Source organism: Adiantum capillus-veneris, chromosome 7 (assembly GCF_014529385.1).
Source record: "Adiantum capillus-veneris isolate H3 chromosome 7, ASM1452938v2, whole genome shotgun sequence".
NCBI classification, from domain to species: Eukaryota; Viridiplantae; Streptophyta; class Polypodiopsida; order Polypodiales; family Pteridaceae; genus Adiantum; species Adiantum capillus-veneris.
Window position 1 is genome coordinate 149,485,658 of NC_140937.1, and position 19,178 is coordinate 149,504,835.

The 19,178-nt window shown below is 38.8% G+C and overlaps 1 protein-coding gene across 1 annotated transcript in view; it reads right to left on the bottom strand.

Annotated features, from left to right (window-relative positions):
* Positions 1-4,702: 4,702 nt before the first annotated feature.
* LOC147454792 (uncharacterized) overlaps positions 4,703-19,178 on the bottom strand; it is a 17,381-nt gene continuing 2,905 nt past the window's right edge. Inside the window, exon 4 of the mRNA XM_086517072.1 lies at positions 4,703-4,945. Coding sequence (XP_086373198.1) covers positions 4,703-4,945 — 243 coding nt within the window. The remainder of the gene's footprint in view (positions 4,946-19,178) is intronic.

Genomic DNA, 19,178 nt, shown 5'->3' on the forward strand with positions numbered 1-19,178 from the left:
GTACTGCTCCTTCGAGTATCTTTGTCACACTGCCATATCTGCATCAGTATACCCTTGAGGAAATATATTAGTTCCTCCAAAATACAAAGCATTTGTTGTTGTCCCTTTTAGATACCTAAGTATCCACTTCACAGCTTGCCAATGCTCTTTACGTGGGTTGTCCATGGACCTACTCACAACTCCCACTGCATGTGCAATGTCTGGCCTTGTTCAGACCATAGTATACATTAGAGAACCTACCACTGTAGCATATGCACCTTTAGACATACAGGCTATCTCCTCTTGTGTCTTTGGACACATATCCTTCGTTAGTTCAAAGTGACTAGCCAAGGTGTAGAAACTGGTTTTGCATTTTACATTGCAAACCTTTCTAGTACCTTCTTCATGTAATCCTCTTGAGATAGCTTTATTGTCTTCTTCGTCCTGTCCCTTGATATTTTCATACCAAGTATCCTCTTTGCAGCACCTAGATCTTTCATTGGAAAAGATTTAGAAATCTCCTCTTTTAGGTCTTTGATGTCGTGCATGTTAGCACTTGCAATCAACATGTCATCAACATACAACATTAGGGTGATGAATTTCCCATCTCCCAAATTCTTCGTGTGACGTAGTGAATTGAGTTGCATCTTGTGAATCCATGATCCAACATCCATCGATCAAACTTCAAGTACCATTGCCTTGATGCTTGTTTTAAATCATACAAGCTCTTCTCTAATCTGCAAGCCATTTTCTCCTTACCTTTTACTTCATACCCCTTTGGTTGAAGCATGTAGATTTCCTCCTCTAAGTCACCATGAGGGCATGCCTTATTTACATCCATTTGCTCCAGATTTAAATCATGAGCATCCACAAGGATTAAGACAAGCCTAATTGAGTTCATTTTTACAACAGGAGAAAATATTTCATTGAAGTCAATACCTTTCTTTTGAAAAAACCCTTTTTCCACAAGCCTAGGCTTGTACCTTTTCTTCCCACCTTGTTCTTCCTTCAGCGTGTACACCCTTTTGTTTTGAAGTGCCCGCTTACCTTTAGGAAACTCAACCAAGGGCCCATGTTTGGTTGCAATGTAGTGAGTCCATCTCCACTTGCATGCTCTTCATCCATTTTTCTTTGGATTTATGTTGCATAGATTCTTTGTATGATTCTGGCTCTCTAGAATCTAAGATCAAGAGATGGTTGAAGGAAGGAACAAACCTTTTTGGAGGTCTACTTTCTCTTGTAGATCTTTGGGGAATAGGTTGAGGCTCCTCATTTGGTTGACATTGTTGCACATTGTCATCGTTTGCAGTCCTTGAGTCTTCACTGTCCTCAAGCTCCATGTACTCATCACCTATTCTTTTGTTTGTTTTCTTTCCAAGTAATCTTTGTACATATTTTGTTTGTTAAAAATTACATCCCTACTCCTTAAGATTTTACCATCTTCGAGATTCCATAGGCGATACCCAAAGTCACCTTCTCCATAGCCAATGAAGAAACTCTTTTTGGACTTTGCATCTAGCTTTGATCTTAGGCTTCCATCTATGTGCATGAAAGCCTCACACCCAAACACTTTGAGAAATGCATAATTATCCGGTTTACCTGTCCATGCCTCTTCTGGAACTCTCCCATCCAATACCGTTGAGGGTGACCGGTTGATTAAGTACACAGGTATTTACAGCTTTCGTCCAAAGCTCAAGCGGTAGGCCTGCATATAGCCGCATGCTTCGTGCTCACTCCATGATTGTCCTGTTCATCCTTTCCAAAATTCCATTTTGTTGAGGTGTCCTTGGGGTTGTCATTTGCCTCCGAATGCCATTGCTAGCACAAAAGCTTGCCTGCAATATTCACCTCCATTGTCGGATCTCAGGCATTTAACCTTGGTACCTGTTTCATTCTCCACAAAGGCTTTCCACCTTTGAAATATGGAAATTACATTAGACTTATTCTTCATGACATAAACCCATCTTTTTCTAGTCGCATCGTCTATGAATGTTACATAGTACAATGAGCCACCAAGTGATGGTGTACTTTCCGACCGCCATCCGATTATAATATTCTAGCGAAAAGAAATATTCTGGCCGTGAAAATTTTGGTTTCCGGCGAGTGATTTTATTTTCCAGCGAGTTATTTTTCTTCACGCACGATGACATCCCCTCATAATGGGGGCCTTACAAATGTGTGTTTCTACCACAAAAATTACAAGAGGTAAATTTGTCTCCATACTTAACATCTATAGCAAGGTTATAGAGATACATTGGGCTTAACTTGCATGGTCACCTTGGTGGATGTGCTCTAGACAAAATTCTCTTCCAATTGGACCATACTTAGTTAGAGCCCATGGGAACTCTTGGACCGCCCACCTGTGGGTGCCCAATGTGGACACATTGGCCGGAGGTGGGGCTCCGACCACCAAGGCCGAAAAGGTAGCATTCATCATATAGAGTGTGGCCATCCTATGGCCAACCCTTTTAGAGAATTCAAGGAGAGAGCATGCAATAGTTCTTTGGGTGTCTTGGTGCAATCATGGGCTAGGGCTAGTGGCCATCTAGTCGCCAACCAGGCGGCTAGTGACTAGACTCATTGGGGGCTTCTCTAGGCCACTGATATAAGATATTTTTAGTTGCCCATCAGTTTTCTTGGCTAGATATTTTCCTGTAGCTAGTAAGATACGTGGTGGTCATGCAATGGCATTGTCTTGTGGATATATATAGCATGATGTGGATAGAAGATATAGTTTTTGGCCATATGCTTTCCTTGTGTGTGAGTCCACTATGCATCGAAACACAAGGGAAGCCCCTCTATTTACAGCCTCTTGAAATGGGTACACCATCTTGTGGTCATTTTCCTACTTTCCACGGCTAAGTGTTTTGAAAGAATAGGGAAAGATGTAGGGGGTGTTTTTTCTAGATTTCTAAAATGCTAGGCATATGCTGATATTGGAGATAGTTTACAAGCGCATGCTTCCATAGTTTCCCAAGAATTAATAGAGGGGATCTAACATCAACAAGAGCTATGGATAGCGCATCGACAAGTCCGTAGATAGTGGGTATGTGGTCTTTCCCCTAATCACTTTTACACTCGAGTTATAATGGCGAATATGCTGGGCAGGATAGGCACAAGCATCACAGCCTCTCTAACCTTCTCTCTACTCCTTAGCAGGCACCACAAGGCATTGCAAGCCTTCAACTCTAGCATCACCTGATGTTGTGTGACTTGTTCAAAGATTCTTGTACCCGTGCCCATCTCGACTCACAAGAGAGAAAGCTTTCATTTCAAAAAGGATCTCTCTCTCTCTCTCTCTCTCTCTCTCTCTCTCTCTCTCTCTCTCTCTCTCTCTCTCTCTCTCTCTCTCTCTCTATCAATCAATCGATCTATATTTATATATATTGAATAGACCTTAGAGATCTAATCTTCACGTCTCTTTTTATAGAGACACCTATTTGAACTAGTTCGCACTTCCGTGGACTAGTTTTAGAGCTGTTTTGTTTGAATTTTTTTCTAGAACTACAAGACTTGATCTGATAAGGTGCTTGCAATGTCATTTCTCATCACCAACCCAATCTTCTCTTTCAATGGTTTCCTAACCTAGCATGCTACTACCTATAGGTCTAACCTGGCTTGCGATAGAGTCTCTCTACACATAGTTTCTCTCTACAACTAGTAGCATTTCACGGAAGTTTTTGTGTCCCGAGAGTCTTGAGGACCATTGGATGGGAACAAGTACGACCATTTAGGGAAGTCACTGCTGAATACAACACTGGATGTGCCAAGGTTTGGAGCCATAGTCCCAGGGGGAAAATCCAAGCAAAGCAAGAGGGCTTTGAGGTGCTAGTACACTCTTGATCGTGGATGGTAATCCAACAGTGACCCTTGAGCGGCACAGCAATGGCAAGGACGAGCTAAGTGGCACAAAGAGGTGGGATGACTAAGTATATACAAGAGTGGATGAAAAGGTGGATATATGATGTTGCTCAAGATAACTCAGATTGAATGAAAATGGTGGGAAATTTATGTGGGGGTCACCTTAGATTAGGCCATTTAATTTTTCAATTCTTACTATTGGGCTGGTTGAGAGAGAGAGAGAGAGAGAGAGAGAGAGAGAGAGAGGTCTTTTCAATTCAAAACAAAAGATCATGAGGTAACACTATTCATGATATTTTTTGTCATGCTTTGAATTCTCACGATTAAGTGTGAAAGCCTCGACAACTGAACCCAGGAACCCACTCACAATTGTGAGTATAGAATTGAATAGTTTAGCTAGGAAACTATTTTTCTATAATTTAAGTATAATTCCTTCACTATTCTCAAATGCTCTTAAGGGGGAAAGCATGTAACGGTGATACCACTTTTAGCACTTTTAACTCTTTGGTGGTACCCTTTAGAAAAAGTGAAGATGACAGAAGAAAATTTTTAAAAATCTCAAATTTGTCACACTTATAGTTTTAGATTCTATTTTGAAAAATCTTTCCATTGATATATAATATGCTAGTTTAGTTTACATGTAAAACATAAAAAATGGGGTCTATAAAGCGCTACCAAAGGAACGTCCAAGACACCACTGCCTACTAATACATGCTTTTGCCTTTAAGATGATGTTTCGATTCATACAAAATCTTTGATCTATGTACAAGCTACATTCAAAATAATACAACAATAATGCTTCTTACATATTCCACCATCATATTTAGTGCTTTCTCACAAGGAAAGAACATAATTAAAGAAACTACTTTAGATAATTGTGAGAGAAAGAAAACATACTTGATATACGAAGATAGACCTCTTTATACAATGATGTAGGTTCCAATAGATTCGGAGTTTGGATGGTGGTTCGTGTATCAGAAGTTCTCATAAGACCTTTGAGTTGGGTTCTACAAACATACCCTTTTCCCAATGGCTTACTCTCATTGAACTTACACATAGGCATGTTTTGTTGATCTGCGTCAAGTTTTACCTGAGATAGTTTATCCTGTGGAAACAATGTTTTTGTCAACATTGTTTTTTATAAATTGCAAACAACATAGTTCCATATTTCTAAGAAAAATATCCAAAATGGGTTTTCACAAAATTCAATTTTATTAAAAATTAAAAAATCCTCACAAATATTTAGTACACAATAACATACTCGCACCTTTTATGCACTTTAACACTGAAAGGGTAACCTAACAGGACATAAAAGTGTCCTTTCAGGGTTTTGGGAAAAATTTCCAAAACCATAGTAGATGCACTCATTTTGAAAAATCCTTTCATGAGCTTATAGTTCAATAACTACTACATATGGAAAAAATGAGAAACTTGTAATTTTTCTCGTCCCTTGGTCACTACAAGCCTCCAAAGTTGATGGACCAGTGCATTTTGCCCAAAACAGCAATTTCTTACGGTTGATTGTATATAAATAAGAGTGGAGATTTTTGTAGGACATGAGATAAAATTCCCCGTTAACTTCAATGGGTTGGTGACCAAAACATATGGTTGATTTTACCTCACTAATTTTTTTTTGGGCAAAAAAAATAGGTACAAAAAAGTTGCATTTTTGCCATTCTGCGGACCTATCATCAAAGTTTCTATAGTCACGCTCAATACAGATACTATATACATGTTTTCTTAGTTCCTTTTGGGCCTCTGGATTCAAAAGGAGCCATGGATCATGTCAAAAGGATAATGGATCTCTTACAATTGGAACCTTGGGGGCAATGATAAAGTGTTAAATACAGCAAACATGAAAAAACTGGGTTTAGCATTATGACCTCTAGAAACCCATAGAAACTACTCAATATCTAGCCAAGTTTGTATTCTATGATTAGATATGGTCACTACCTACAAAATACACACACTTGGCCTAACAAACTAGCAATATTGAGAAAGTTATACTTGCTACTCTAAAATGTATCGTATTCTTCAGCAATCAAAAAACTCAACCATCATTATATACTATGCTATATAGAATATTAGGTCCCTTTAAACTCAAGGAAGATTAGCTTTATGTTATACATTACACTTACACAATCAAAATTGAATTTGGATATCAAGAAAGCCACCAAAAAAATCATAAAAGTGTTAATTTTGGCCAAAAAATAGGATTATGCAATTCTTGTAAATTGGTCACAACTTTCAATTTTAACACTTATCTCTCCCTACAAGCATCAAAACATGTTGAGAACTATGAAGTCCTATAACCTCTAGCCATCTAAACCTCACAAACATGAAGTTTAAAGTGGTATAGTTGCCAAAAATTGAAAAAAACTAAAAACAGGACCCGTTTTTTCACATAGTTTAGGTTCAAAAATGTTGTGCAAGAGTAAGGTTAATGGTGAGATCGATACTCAAAAAAAAATGCTAAGTTTTTTTCAGCTCATAAGGCAACTTTGTGGATATATAGCACCTAGATATTCATTTTCATACTCTTCAAATAATTCAATCAAAATGGTCACTTAACAGGACACAAAAGTGTCTTAAGGACATAAAAGTGTCCAGTTACCATTCTAGTGTTAATATTTCAAATATTAAATTTATACTAGCATATAGATATTTTTCTACCATTATGTGCTTATATTGGGATGGGTTATCATTCAACAAGAGTAGCATAAGTTTTTTCAATTGTTTGCAACCACAACTCTTGAAACTATATTAAATCCAATTAAGTGTGTCTCCTATCATGGTTTTTTCATGCAATCTATTAAACTTATTTTTCTACCTACCATCTCCAATTACAAAAACTAAATTTTCCTTTTCACATACAAGCTTGTAGATTGCATGTGAAACAAAAAGGTTATTGATCTTTGATCTAGGTCATTTTGCAAAATATTTTTGAGAAATATTTTTCAAATGTTTACATGGGGACTTCTTTGTATTAATTTGTCGACAATGTGGAGGTCTCTTTCATAGTGGTGTAGAAAAAAAATTGAGTCAGAAGAATAGGTTGAAATAGTTGACGAGACTGTTTCTTCATGAAGTTGGTAACAAGGAGCAATGTAAGAGCTATTCTAGATTTTGAAACCCTTGTTTGGAATATAAGTTGTCTAGTAACTCATTATAAAGAGGATATTTTATCAATCGATCGCATATTGAAGGGGTTGTGCACACGTGAGGAGTACTAAATTATCCTTGAATATAAAGAATCTACCCCACATAAGTTCTACATTCTTTATTATAGAAACATTTCTCTAGATGAGGACCAACCTAGCTAGCCCCTTTCTCAAAAGAAGCTATATTGATTGTTTTTCTTGAACTATGTATAAATTTTTAGAGGGTGGATGCTCCAAAATTCTTAGCATGGGTTCCTTAATCGTTTTGCAGTGCACACAATTAAGTAATTTGATCTATATTTAAAAATAGTGAGACAATATAATTTTTTGAATCCACAAAGTGCATGTAGAGAAGTAAAATCCTCAACCAACCTGTCAAATTGAGCTATTATTGCTACAAGGATTTTCTACTACCTAAGATATACAACATTCTTGTAACCATTTTCCATTATGACCACATTATGTGCACGCACACCCCATGCATCACTTCACACTAGTATACAATAGCTATGAAAACTACAATACCAACATGGCTTCTTCGTACACCAAAATAGGAGAATTGATAAACTTGAACCTTTTGCGTTCTTGTGTGTGAATGCAGTCTTAACCTTTGATGGAGACCAAAATGTGCCCAAAACTAACATGTGGTTGCATAAAATCCTAAGCCCCATGATATACCAATGACCGTAAACCTTTAACAGAGACCAAAATATGCCTGAAACTAATATGTGGCTGCACAAAGTCAAGAGCCCCATGACCCACCATAGAAAGTGTTGAGATCGAGGATCATTGTCGATGCCTCTCTAAAATCTTGTAGGTGAGTGTAGTACCAAGACACAAGGGAGGAGCGTGCATATAAGACCCTTACCCTCAACCACTTCTTCTACTACTCTTGCTTGCTTCTTATGGTTCCTTACCCACAATGTGGCTTGGATACCCTGTAAAGAGATAGAGGAGGAGATATCTTAAGTTGCAAACTCACAACAAAGATAGCACACAATGGAGATGTAGGCACAAAGATTCTTCTTCTTTGCCACAACTCAAAAAAATGAGAACCTCAACAAAACATAAATGCTACAGGCAACATAGTAAGAGCTATGTACACCTGTCAATATGAAATTTCTAGTGAGTGAGCTACCAAGAAAGTGACCATCACTCTTAGTAGGGAAATTGGGTGGCAAAATCTAGTTGCATTACCACTAGTGAAGATCTTTTATCTTGCTATTGGTAGCAATTTTTTGGCTTTCTAGTTTGGAAACAACAAGCTTCTACCCTTCATCCTTGCAATAAAACATACGCTCTTGGGTAGACTATCTTTGCAAAGCAACAAAATAATTTACCCAAGGCATAGGTTGAATAGTTCACCTTCTCTTCTTATTCTACATAGGCATGTGTGAGTCAGAGACCTTTCCCATATGTCCTTGGAAACCCTTAGGTAGCTAGTCACTAGGCTAGTTGAGCCAAAAAAATAAACAAAAATAAAAAATAAAATATATGTTACGACCCACCCTTTGCGTGTAAATATTTCCTCTTACCTTGGTCTTAGCTATATTGTGAATTCAATTACTCTACTATTTGGGAGTTATCTACATACTATATTTTGGTGTGCGGTTTTACCAAGCATAAGTAATCTTAATTCATAGAAATTCATAGCGAGGGAGACTTGCAAAGGGAGAGAGAGAAAAAAAGGGGGGGGGGGGGGGAGGGGGGGAAGAGGTTTTCGGGAGGTGGGGGGTGGGGTAGTAGTAACACCAATTTTACACCAAACGTGTTTTCTAGATTAGCTCATCAATGGTGCAAAAAAATTGGTGGAGGGAAGGGATATAAATAGGAGGGCATGATTCAAAAACTTGTATAGAGTACTATAATCAAGGGAGGATAGGGCTAGTTTTTAAAGTTGAGTTACTTCCCAAATTCTTAGGGGGTACAAAAAGAAGGAGAGGGGGAAGAAGTTCTTAAAGGGTGTACATAATTGGAGGCTAGTTAAATTAATGAGGTTTTGTAAGGTACAATGGTTGGGAGAAACTTTAAGAGGAGAAATATATGGGAGGTAGAGCTTAGCCAAAAAGAGGGAAAAAGGAGGGAAGGGGGGGGGGGGGACATTAGGTATGACTGGATTTTTTTGAGAGAAGGGAGCCAAGGTTTGGTGCATTAAGCCAACACAAAATTGGTTTTGGAAGGTGTGCAAGCTCGGGATGAGCTTTAAAAATCCTAGAGAGAGGTTGAGGGGTGAAAATGGAATTTTTACAATGATAGGTGGTAGTTTGTTTTTTTGGATTTTTTGAAGGAGAGAAGATCTAGAGTTGTAAGAAATGAAATGGAAGCAAGCTTCCAAAAGAGAGGGTGGGTAACCTTTCTCCCTTACTCTAGCAAAGAAGAGGTTATGGATAGTGATAAAACCCAAAAGAGAGATTTCTCGAATGATGTATCTTTTAAGTTCTGAAAGAATGAAGGAAATATTTTGATGTGTAGGATGCCAAGACTTCCAAGGGATATATTGTAAGAGTTGAGACTTTTTTTATGACACTTTGAATCGAATATTCCATGGGTGGTAAAAGAGGTTCCTTTGAAAAAATGGATGTCTAAAATAACCGCCTCTTGAAAGGAAATGAAGGTAGAGATCTTGATCTACTCTTGGAGAGGGTGCCCATAGCTTTGAAGAAGCTTGCTCAAATTTAAAGAAGGGCCATCCCAAAGGCCAAAAGAGTCATCTACAATCTTTTAAAATAGAGAAGAGAGAGAGAGGAGAGGAGATTCATGCCTTCTTCTAGGGAGCAGATAAAGAGGCAAGCGTAGACAACGGCAAAGTTGGAATCATTGACATACCTTTGATTTGGTGCCAAGTACAATCTCTATTAAAGGAAAGTTAGTGATGGTTTAGGATAAGAGAGACTAGGGATAGGATAAAGTGGACTTTGGGAGAGGGAAAGATGTCATGGATGGTGTTTTTGAGAGCCAAAAGACCTTCTTGTATAGGAATGCTTTGACAGAGAGATTCCATGCCAAATGTAAATAAAATAATGTGGGGAGGAAAGGGGGGGTGGTTAGGTCCAAGATAACAAAGTGGGAGTCTTTTAGGTGTTGGGTTTTAGATAATAGAATGGGGTAGAGTTGTTCATGGAGCTATCTAGAAGCATTTTAGAAGAGAACATGGTAGACTTGTATCTGGAGCCATTTAGAAGCATTTTAGAAGAGAACGGGGTAGAGTTGTGCATGGAGCCATTTATAAGTATTTTTCAAAATGTATCCTTTGTAGGAGTAAATGGGGTGACCCACAAGGGAGGGTTTGTTGATCTAGGTAAGAGAAAGAAAGGAGATGGTTTGGGTTTGGGTTTACTAAGATGGGAGGAGAGGATAAAGACTCATTCGTTGTAGGGAAGAAGGGGGTAATTTGAGACAATGGATGCAAGGAGGGAAGATACAAAAGATAGGGGAGGAGAAGATACTATGGAGTAAGTAAGGAGATCCAATAAGTGGCAAAATGCTTCATTGTTATACCATGCCCTCAAGAGGATTATCGGTCCAAGGCTCTTATCGGCCAGCTTGATAATAATATTGAGGTCATTTTTTAAGGAGGAAATGGTTTCAACTTTCAAATAAGAATGGTTTTGAGTGGAAGGTAGGGGGGAAAGAGAGAGAAGGGGTTTAAGGAAGGTGAAAATATTCTCAAAGGCGAGGTTAAGAGTAGAGGAAGGAGAGGGAGGATTCCAAGAGGGATTAGGGATAGATAAAGAGAGAGGACACGTAGGGGGAAGAATTTTTAAAGAAAAGTTTAAGTTGAAGTGATCTTTTTAGGTTAGATTAAACTTCTAGGATTGAGATTGGTGGGGGTGGAGGAGAGGGAGGAATATAGTTGAGGCCAAGACCAAGAAATTTTTGTTCGGCGGAGGAGAGGGAACATTTTGAGAGATTGTGAGAAGAGAGGTTGGTGACTTTGTGTTCAAGTGAGAAGGTAGAGAGATTTTAGAGGAGGTTGAAAAAAGAGCAAGTGGACCCAAGTTGTAGGGTTCTCTTTCCCTAGTTCAACCTCCTTCATTGCAATGTTTTGAGGTTTTGGGGAAGCTATATTTGGGTTGAAGTGGTTTAGATTGAGGTACATGGGAGGTGCTAGGAGAAGGAAAAATTAGAGGATAGTTGGGGGTTTGGAGAAGAGAGGGTAGATGGGAAGGGTTGGTAGAGGAGGGAGAGGGGGAGGGTTTTTTTGGAGTGGTTAAAATGGGAAAAATACAAGAGGGGGAGGTTGAGCAAGGGTGGGTTAAAGGGGGAGAGGTTTTGGGTTTTTTAAAAGGTTGTTGAGTGAATTCTTCATGGGAGGTTCTGGGCAAGGGAGGGGAATTTTTGAAGTTTGGCTTAGTGCCAACCATAGACTATGGAGTGAGATTTTGGTGGGTAGAATGGCGGGGAGGCCTGTTAGAATGCTTCTTTGGGGGTGGTGATGAGAGAAGTCTTCTCATTTGGGTAGTGACTTTGTGGTAAACCAATTTGCCCACAATTTCTTCCTTAGGTAGAGATTCTACTTCCTTCAGGAGAGAAATTTGGGATCTCTTCCTAGCATTGTGAGCCACCAAGTTCAAGGAATAGGCCAAATGGATTTGAAGAATCTCATTTTGTAGGAGAGCATCAAATTCATTAAGAGAGGCTTGCTTCCATAACAGTAGTTGGATTGCCCAAGCTGATGGATGAAACCTAGGAAAGGAGATGGGTGCAAGCTTTTTTGTGAGCTCCGAAAGCCTTTCTTCCACGATGTCGTGGTATTCATCAAAGCTCTCTTGGAGGTTCTTTACAAGTACGGTTTGGGCTTGAGTGTTTACTTTGGTGCAATCTAGTTGAAATTGGATATTGAGGGTTTCTAGCTTAGCGCTTAAGAGTGCTTGTGCATGAGAGTCTTCTAAGGTAAGATGTGGAGGTTTCATGCAAAGACTATGTGGAGCTCTTTGTTTTTGGCATGAAGGTTTTGTAGGTGGGTAAGATGAGACTTGGCTTTATTGAGCTTAAGATTGAGGGCCTTAAACTCTACCAAAGAGAGGGATACAATTTTATAAAATTCCAAAGGTTTGTCTATGGTGGGCAAAATGGGAAGAGACATTAGAGAGGAAAAAGGGTTCAAGTTTGAAGAGCTTGTGGGGTGAAAACATGTTAACCTGTGGCGCTTTTTGTGCTAGTTAGCAGTTTCAAGTTAGCACATCTTCAAAAAGTTGGGCGTCCGGTAATTTTTTTACAAATAATATCAAAATTTGTCGGAGGTTGTACATTTGGATTCCTTGTTTCAAGTGCTTTCTATTGATATATCATATGTCATAGATCTTGGAGATGTAGCTCAAGTTATTGTACTAGTTAGCATATGTCAAAATTGTGCTAGTTAGCATTGCCCGGGACATGAAAAAGCATGGCAGGTTAACATGATTTCACCCAGTGGAGAGAGAGCCAAAAGAAAAGGGAAGGTAAGGGAGGGATTGGTGAGGATGCCACTTTGAAGGGTATTGAAGAAGATGCCGCGAAATGTAGAGAAGGAGGATTTAGCCATGCCGGTGTGAGGAGAAATATAGAGGATTCCCTTGCCGAGGTTAATGGTAGAGGAAATGGAGAGTTGGTCAAGGTCCTCGATTGGTAAGTTTGTGGTAAGCCCCAAGATTTTTTCCGGGCTAAAAAAGGTCAACTTAGAGGACGTAGTCGATGGGGTAGAAACTTGCACCGGGGTGGTTAAGGTTGATAATGGTGGGTTGATGAGGCTTGCAACCGAGATAAAGCCGACAAACGTATAGGTGCCACCGGGAGGGGTATTTAGGGTTTGGGTATCCATAGGGGTAGGGGGGGCGGAAGAAGTTGATTGGTGGTTTGGAGGGTTTGTAGAGTTAGCCACAAAGATGGTGGAGGGAAGACTCGTGGATGGAGCACCAAAAGCCCCTTCTATTACCATGGTAGTGGGAATACAGCTAAGGTAGTGGGAGAGGGTGGGGGAGGGGTTTCCATACCGGATACCCGAGTTCCGAGTGGCAGCGGGGAGGTATTAAGAAACCGCTCAAATGTAGTCGATGCACAAAAATGCTTGTTTCTTCATGAAGTTATTAACAAGGAGCAAGGCAAGAGCTCTTCTAGATTTTGAAACCCTTGTTTGGACTATGGTTTTCTAGTAACTCATTATAGATAGGATATTTTCTTAGTCGATCGCATTCTGAAGGGATTGTCTATACCTTTCACTCCTTTTACACGTGTGAGGAGTAGGTACTAAATTATCCTTGAATAGAAAGAATCTAACCCACATAAATTCTACATTCTTGATTAGAGAAACATTTCTCTAGATGAGGACCCACCTATCTAGCCCCTTTCTCAAAAGAAGCTCCATTAATTGTTTTTCTTGAGCTATGAATAATTTTTTCGAGGGAGGATGCTCCAAAATTCTTAGCATGGGTTCCTTAACCATTTTGCAGTGCACACAATTAAGTAATTTGATCAATATTTCAAAATAGTGAGACAATATAATCTTTTGATTCCACAAAGTGCATGTAGAGAAGTAAAATCATCAGCCAACCTATCAAATTGAGCTACCATTGCTGCAAGGATTTTCTGCTACCTAAGATATATAACATTCTATGCAATGAAGAGAGTACACAACAAAGATGTAGGCACAAAGATTCTTCTTCTTTGTCACAACTCAAAATGATGAGAACGTCTACAAAACATAAGTGGAAAATGCAACATAATAAGAGCTATGTACAACTATCAATATGAAATTTCTAGTGAGTGAGCTACCAAGAAAGTGACCATTACTCTTAGTAGGGCAATCGGTTGGCAACATCTAGTTGCATTACCACTAGTGAAGATCTTTTTGCTTGCTATCGATAGCCAGTTTTGGGCTTTCCAATTTGGGAACAACAAGATTCTACCCTTCATCCTTGCAATAAAACATTTGCTCTTGGGTAGGCTATCTTTGCAAAGCAGGAAAATATTTTACCCAAGGCATAGGTTGAAAAATTCACCTTCTCTTGTTATTGTACATAGGCATGTGTGAGTCACGGACCTTTCCCATATCTCCTTGAAAACCCTTAAGTAGCTAGTCACTAAGCTAGTCGAGCCAAAAAAATAAACAAATACAAAAATAAAATATATAATATCACGACCCTCCCTTTGCATGTAAATATCTCCTCTTACCTTGGGCTTAGCTATATTGTGAATTTGATTAATCCACTATTTGGGAGTTTTTTACATACTATATTTTGGTGTGCATTTTTACCAAGCCTAAGTAAGCCACTTCACACTTTTACCATCCATAATATATTTTTATATCATCCATGTATACATCTCATGCATTTGATGTCCTCACTCAATCTTCCATTAAGCTAGGTGTGTCTCTACTCTAAAAAAACACAAAAATTCTTTCATTGCTACAAGATGAATTTTTTATTGCCTATCACATGTATTTTTCTTTACAGTAGAAAATTAAATTTACAATTACCTACCACTTTAATCAATAATTGAATGACACTTATTTTATTTTATTAATTTTTATATTTTTTGCTCTTTATCATAAAATCCTATCACTGCAAGTCAATGCATTAGTTTGTTTATTCCTCCCTCTTGTATATATTTGATTTCACCAAAAATTATCATCCATGCATGTGTAAAGGACATTTCAATTATCAATTTCATGTCATGATGCATGGAGGGACACGCTCTTGGATCCACATGGAGGTTCAACCAAAAAGGGACCAAAAGAAGAATTTTGCAGTTCCAACTCCTGAATCATACATATTTTGTGTGTGGTTCTTTGCATCATTTCCCATCCAAATTTGAATAAGTGATCAATAGAAGAAATGTAGCCACAAGCTCAATACTCATCTCAAAAGTTTTCATAATGTTTGGAGCTACCACCGGGGAGATATGATTTTGTTGATGGACCCTAGTCTACCCAGTTTTCTCACAAGTCACCCCTAGTCTTGTCTCACCTCCTTTCACACTTCTACACACACATACACTTATTTGAAAGCATTTTTAGGTATATCAGAAAGTCAAAATTGATGATACCCTGACTGCAAATCTATTTTGTTAAAAATATGAACATGGGTGATCTTGTTAGATAATTTATCCACTCGTGGTAATAGATAATTATTCTTAATGGTAATCATATTCAATCCTCAATAATCTATGCACATGTGCATAATACTATGATTTTTTATTCTTCATCAAAAAACTAGGAGATACCTATGGTGAGTAGCTAGGTTGAATAAATCCTCTATTGAGGTAGTTAGCAAGCTGACATTCCAAGTCAATAGCTTCATAATGACTCATTCTATAGGGCAGTTTACTAATGGGTTTATTACATAAGACCATGTCAATGTCATGTTGCACAAAACATGTCAATGATAACCTACTCTACGAGATAAATCTTTGGGAAATATGTCTTTGTATTCCATTAACAGTTTCTTTAATTGATTTGCAAAATTTTCTTATTGTGGTGATAGAGAAGTAGCAAGAGAATGAAGAGAAAAATAAGTATGCAGCGTTGAGAAATCTTCTATCATGCTTGAAGGATTACCAACATTGGATAAAAAATGACACAAGGGGTGATAAAAAGGGTTCTTCTATTTCATTATCTGAAGAGAGCTTCATAAGCTTGATTGTATAAATAAGCAGTGAGAAAGACATATCATTTTTCCCAAACAACAATACATGCACACCATTGGATTCAAACATTAGACTATTATGCTCCTAACTACGATATAATGAGGACCCCAACCCATGCAACCACATATGATGTATCCATATTCATGACTTGAAAATCCAAGGCTGTCTGATACCCTTGGATCTCAAGTGGTATCCCCTTTACCTATATATCCCATACTTCAACATCATGGCCATTTATCATAGCTACCTTGTAGTGGTGGGTACTAGGGTTCTATGGTAGATTGAGACATTTCACCAACTTATAGTTAATGAATTGTGGGATGCACTTTCATCTACCAAGATTATCACATTGTGCCCCTTGATAGACCTATGCATTCTCACAAGCTTGTGTGCACGAAAGTCGGTTGCCACATAGAGGCCATAATACAGTACACATGGCCCGCTTTAATGTGTGTTACTTCTACGTTGGAGTAGCGAGAAGAGGACTCTAGAGGAAGCATAATTGCACCATGTGCACATCCTTCTTCTTGCCTTGGGTAGTAGATTTCCCCTTGGGACACTCCTTTTTGCCATGTCCACTTCCCAAGCAATGAAAACATAATTTATCCTTTTTTTTCTTTTTAAAATCTTTCTTTGATAGATGGCCATGAGGCTCCTTGGGCTATTTGGATGCATCAGATAAGGTTACTACATACTTTCTCTTACTATGACGGTGAGAGGAAATTGCATTTGGAGTGTCATGCATGTGCATGCTATGCAATAAGTTTTCATCCGTGTCATCATAGATATGAGCCTGCACTATAGCCTCCCCATCTTGTGCTTTAAGAGCTTATGATGTTACCCACGGGGGAAGCCTCTCACCTTTTGGAAGGTATTTAGAACCTCTACAATGCAAGATATACTCAAGTAGTGTCTTATGTTGACACATTGAACACTTATCGTATGCAGTTCAATTTATTTACTTCTCATTAGTGGGAATAAATTCTTTTCTAAAAACATCTTTGAAGGAAGCCTATGAACGTGGTACATTTGAGAGTAGTCGACGGCAAGGCCGCAACAACAGATGCATGAGGTGCACGATGCTCAAAGTTTTTCTATGCATAGGAAAGGAATATGCTTCATTGATCAGTTGTTGGACTTGAACCAAACTCCCAAAATTTTCTTGCTGGCTAGGATAGAGTTCAAGTTACAACATGGACTCAAAATTGCATGGAATTTGTTGTGTACATGTATCCAGAACCTATAGTTACCCTTAGAATCTCTTGCTGAGGATAGACATAGGGATCGGTCTTTGCGAGAATATGAACTTAATTGGTGTTCAACTAAAGCCAAGAACTTCTATCAGGTACTATTGCAGGATAATAATTTCTATGAGAAATGTAATAGAGTGTGGTATTGTCCAAGCCACAATCTTGGTGGACTAAAATATTACAGAATGTATCGAATGCTAAGTGCTTATTCAAATTCAAGATGTTTAATTGGAGACTACTGTTAGGAAGTCTACCAACTGCCCAAGTGATTCGAAAAAAAGGCAAGGGTGATGGAAAATTTCCTAGATATAGTTACATGGAATCGATTAAACATGTGTTTTGGAATTGTAAACTAGTACATGAGTGGTTTAGATGGGCTAAGCTATGGTGGTATGATGAATGGGGAGTAAAGATTACCAAGTATAACGTCTGCTTTGGGTTCTTGACTACTGATGACAATACTCTTAAATTTTGTCTAACTTCTTTCTCAGCCTGGTTTAAATGGTTCATCTGGTCTCCTAGAAACATTGCTATATATGAAGGTCACAATATTTTTCTAGCATCCTTTTCGGATTATCTAATCAAGGGTAGGATGTTGGAAGATACTATGAAGATATCATGTACACAGCTAAAGAGAAAAGTGCTCAATATCTTGTATAAAATGTAAATAGAGAGCCAAATCCCCCCCCCCCCCCCCCCCCCCCGGTCCCCCCGAGAGAGAGAGAGAGAGAGAGAGAGAGAGAGAGAGAGAGAGAGAGAGAGAGAGAGAGAGAGAGAGAGAGAGAGAGTCTAGTCTGATCATCCACACTCCCATCCAAGCTATGTAGGGTTTTGCTCTACTCCTCACTGCAAATCCAGGGGGCTAGGGCTTGACCAGTTTCATGCTAGTCTGTTCACATGGAAATGTGTGTGTTGGGGACTCTTCTTATAGGCGTACTCTACTTGGCCTTCCTTTCCTTCTCCACAACCTTCTTGCATGCATACAAGCACGACCATTTTTCCTAGAATAAAATAGTAGCTATGATACCAGTATAAGGCCAAGTGATCATGGGAAACTTATACACACTCCACCCAACCTGCACCCTCCCCCTTTATAGGGTGGTGGATCCCCTATGCAGCAAAGCAAATCTTGCCTTACAAGCAGACACATGGAAGGACACTACAGAGCATGATGAAATCTTGACGCTGAGCTAAACTTTCCTTAAAGCTTGGGGGAGTGCAAAGGGGAAGTGGCACTCAAGTGCAGCAAAGCCACATTAGCTCTACTAGAATGGAGAGAGACTTTTATATACTTCACGTGCCCCATTCTGCATTGGTCCACCTAGATTTATTGGATGGGGCTCCCTAAGCCCTTTTGGAGGGACGTTGCACGACGTCGGGTGAGTAACAAAGGGATCTCCAAGCTTTCTCATCTTTAGGATGATAGAAAAATTAACTGGAAGGAAGTGAAGCACATGGTAATTAACCAGAATAGTGAGTATCTATGAAAGGCTTCTGGTCAATAGCTCGGGGGGGGGGTCACCAATCAATACCCCCGTATATAACGTTCATTCGTAGGGTATTAAATATATCCCTCTTTTAACATGTTTGAATGAATAAAATGACCCCTTATTTTAGGTTTTTTTCCAAAATTGAATATAAAAACCACTCATTTTAATGTATCTCTGTTAAATTGCCTTAAAATTTTTTTATTTTAAAACCTCTCCTTTTGAACGCACATTATACATTAACATAATTACATAGTGCACCCCCCGAGGTCAATAGAGTCTTGGAAGTTTAGTGCTACTATCCTACACCTATGACTGGGCGAGAGTTGGCGGATTGAAAAGCCTAGCATTGGCCAAAAGACAAAGTATTTGCACTATCCAAGATTCGAGATATCTATAATAAGTTAATATATAAAGCAGACTAGTTTGGTCCACTTATCAAGATATGGAAGAAAAATTGATCAGAAAAGTGTTGGCAAAAGAGTGCTAATGTCATCTTAGAGGTCAAATGGCTAAACCACATGAAGTTGTTAATTACATCCGTACTAGGAATACTATGGGGAGACATCCGTACTAGGAATACTATTTCCACAAGAGGGATTGGTGCCAAGACTTGCTCTGATTGCCGAATAGCTTCAAAGGAGCCCCTACACATGTGTAAAAACTCACACTAAGGCACACCGCATAAGCCAAACAAGGTCAAGAATTGTGAGAAACTTACATGTGGCATCCTACTTGTTTTAATGGTGTATATGTGTGCTAGTGTACGTATGTGTGTGTGTGTGTGTGTGTGTGTGTGTGTGTGTGTGTGTGAGAGA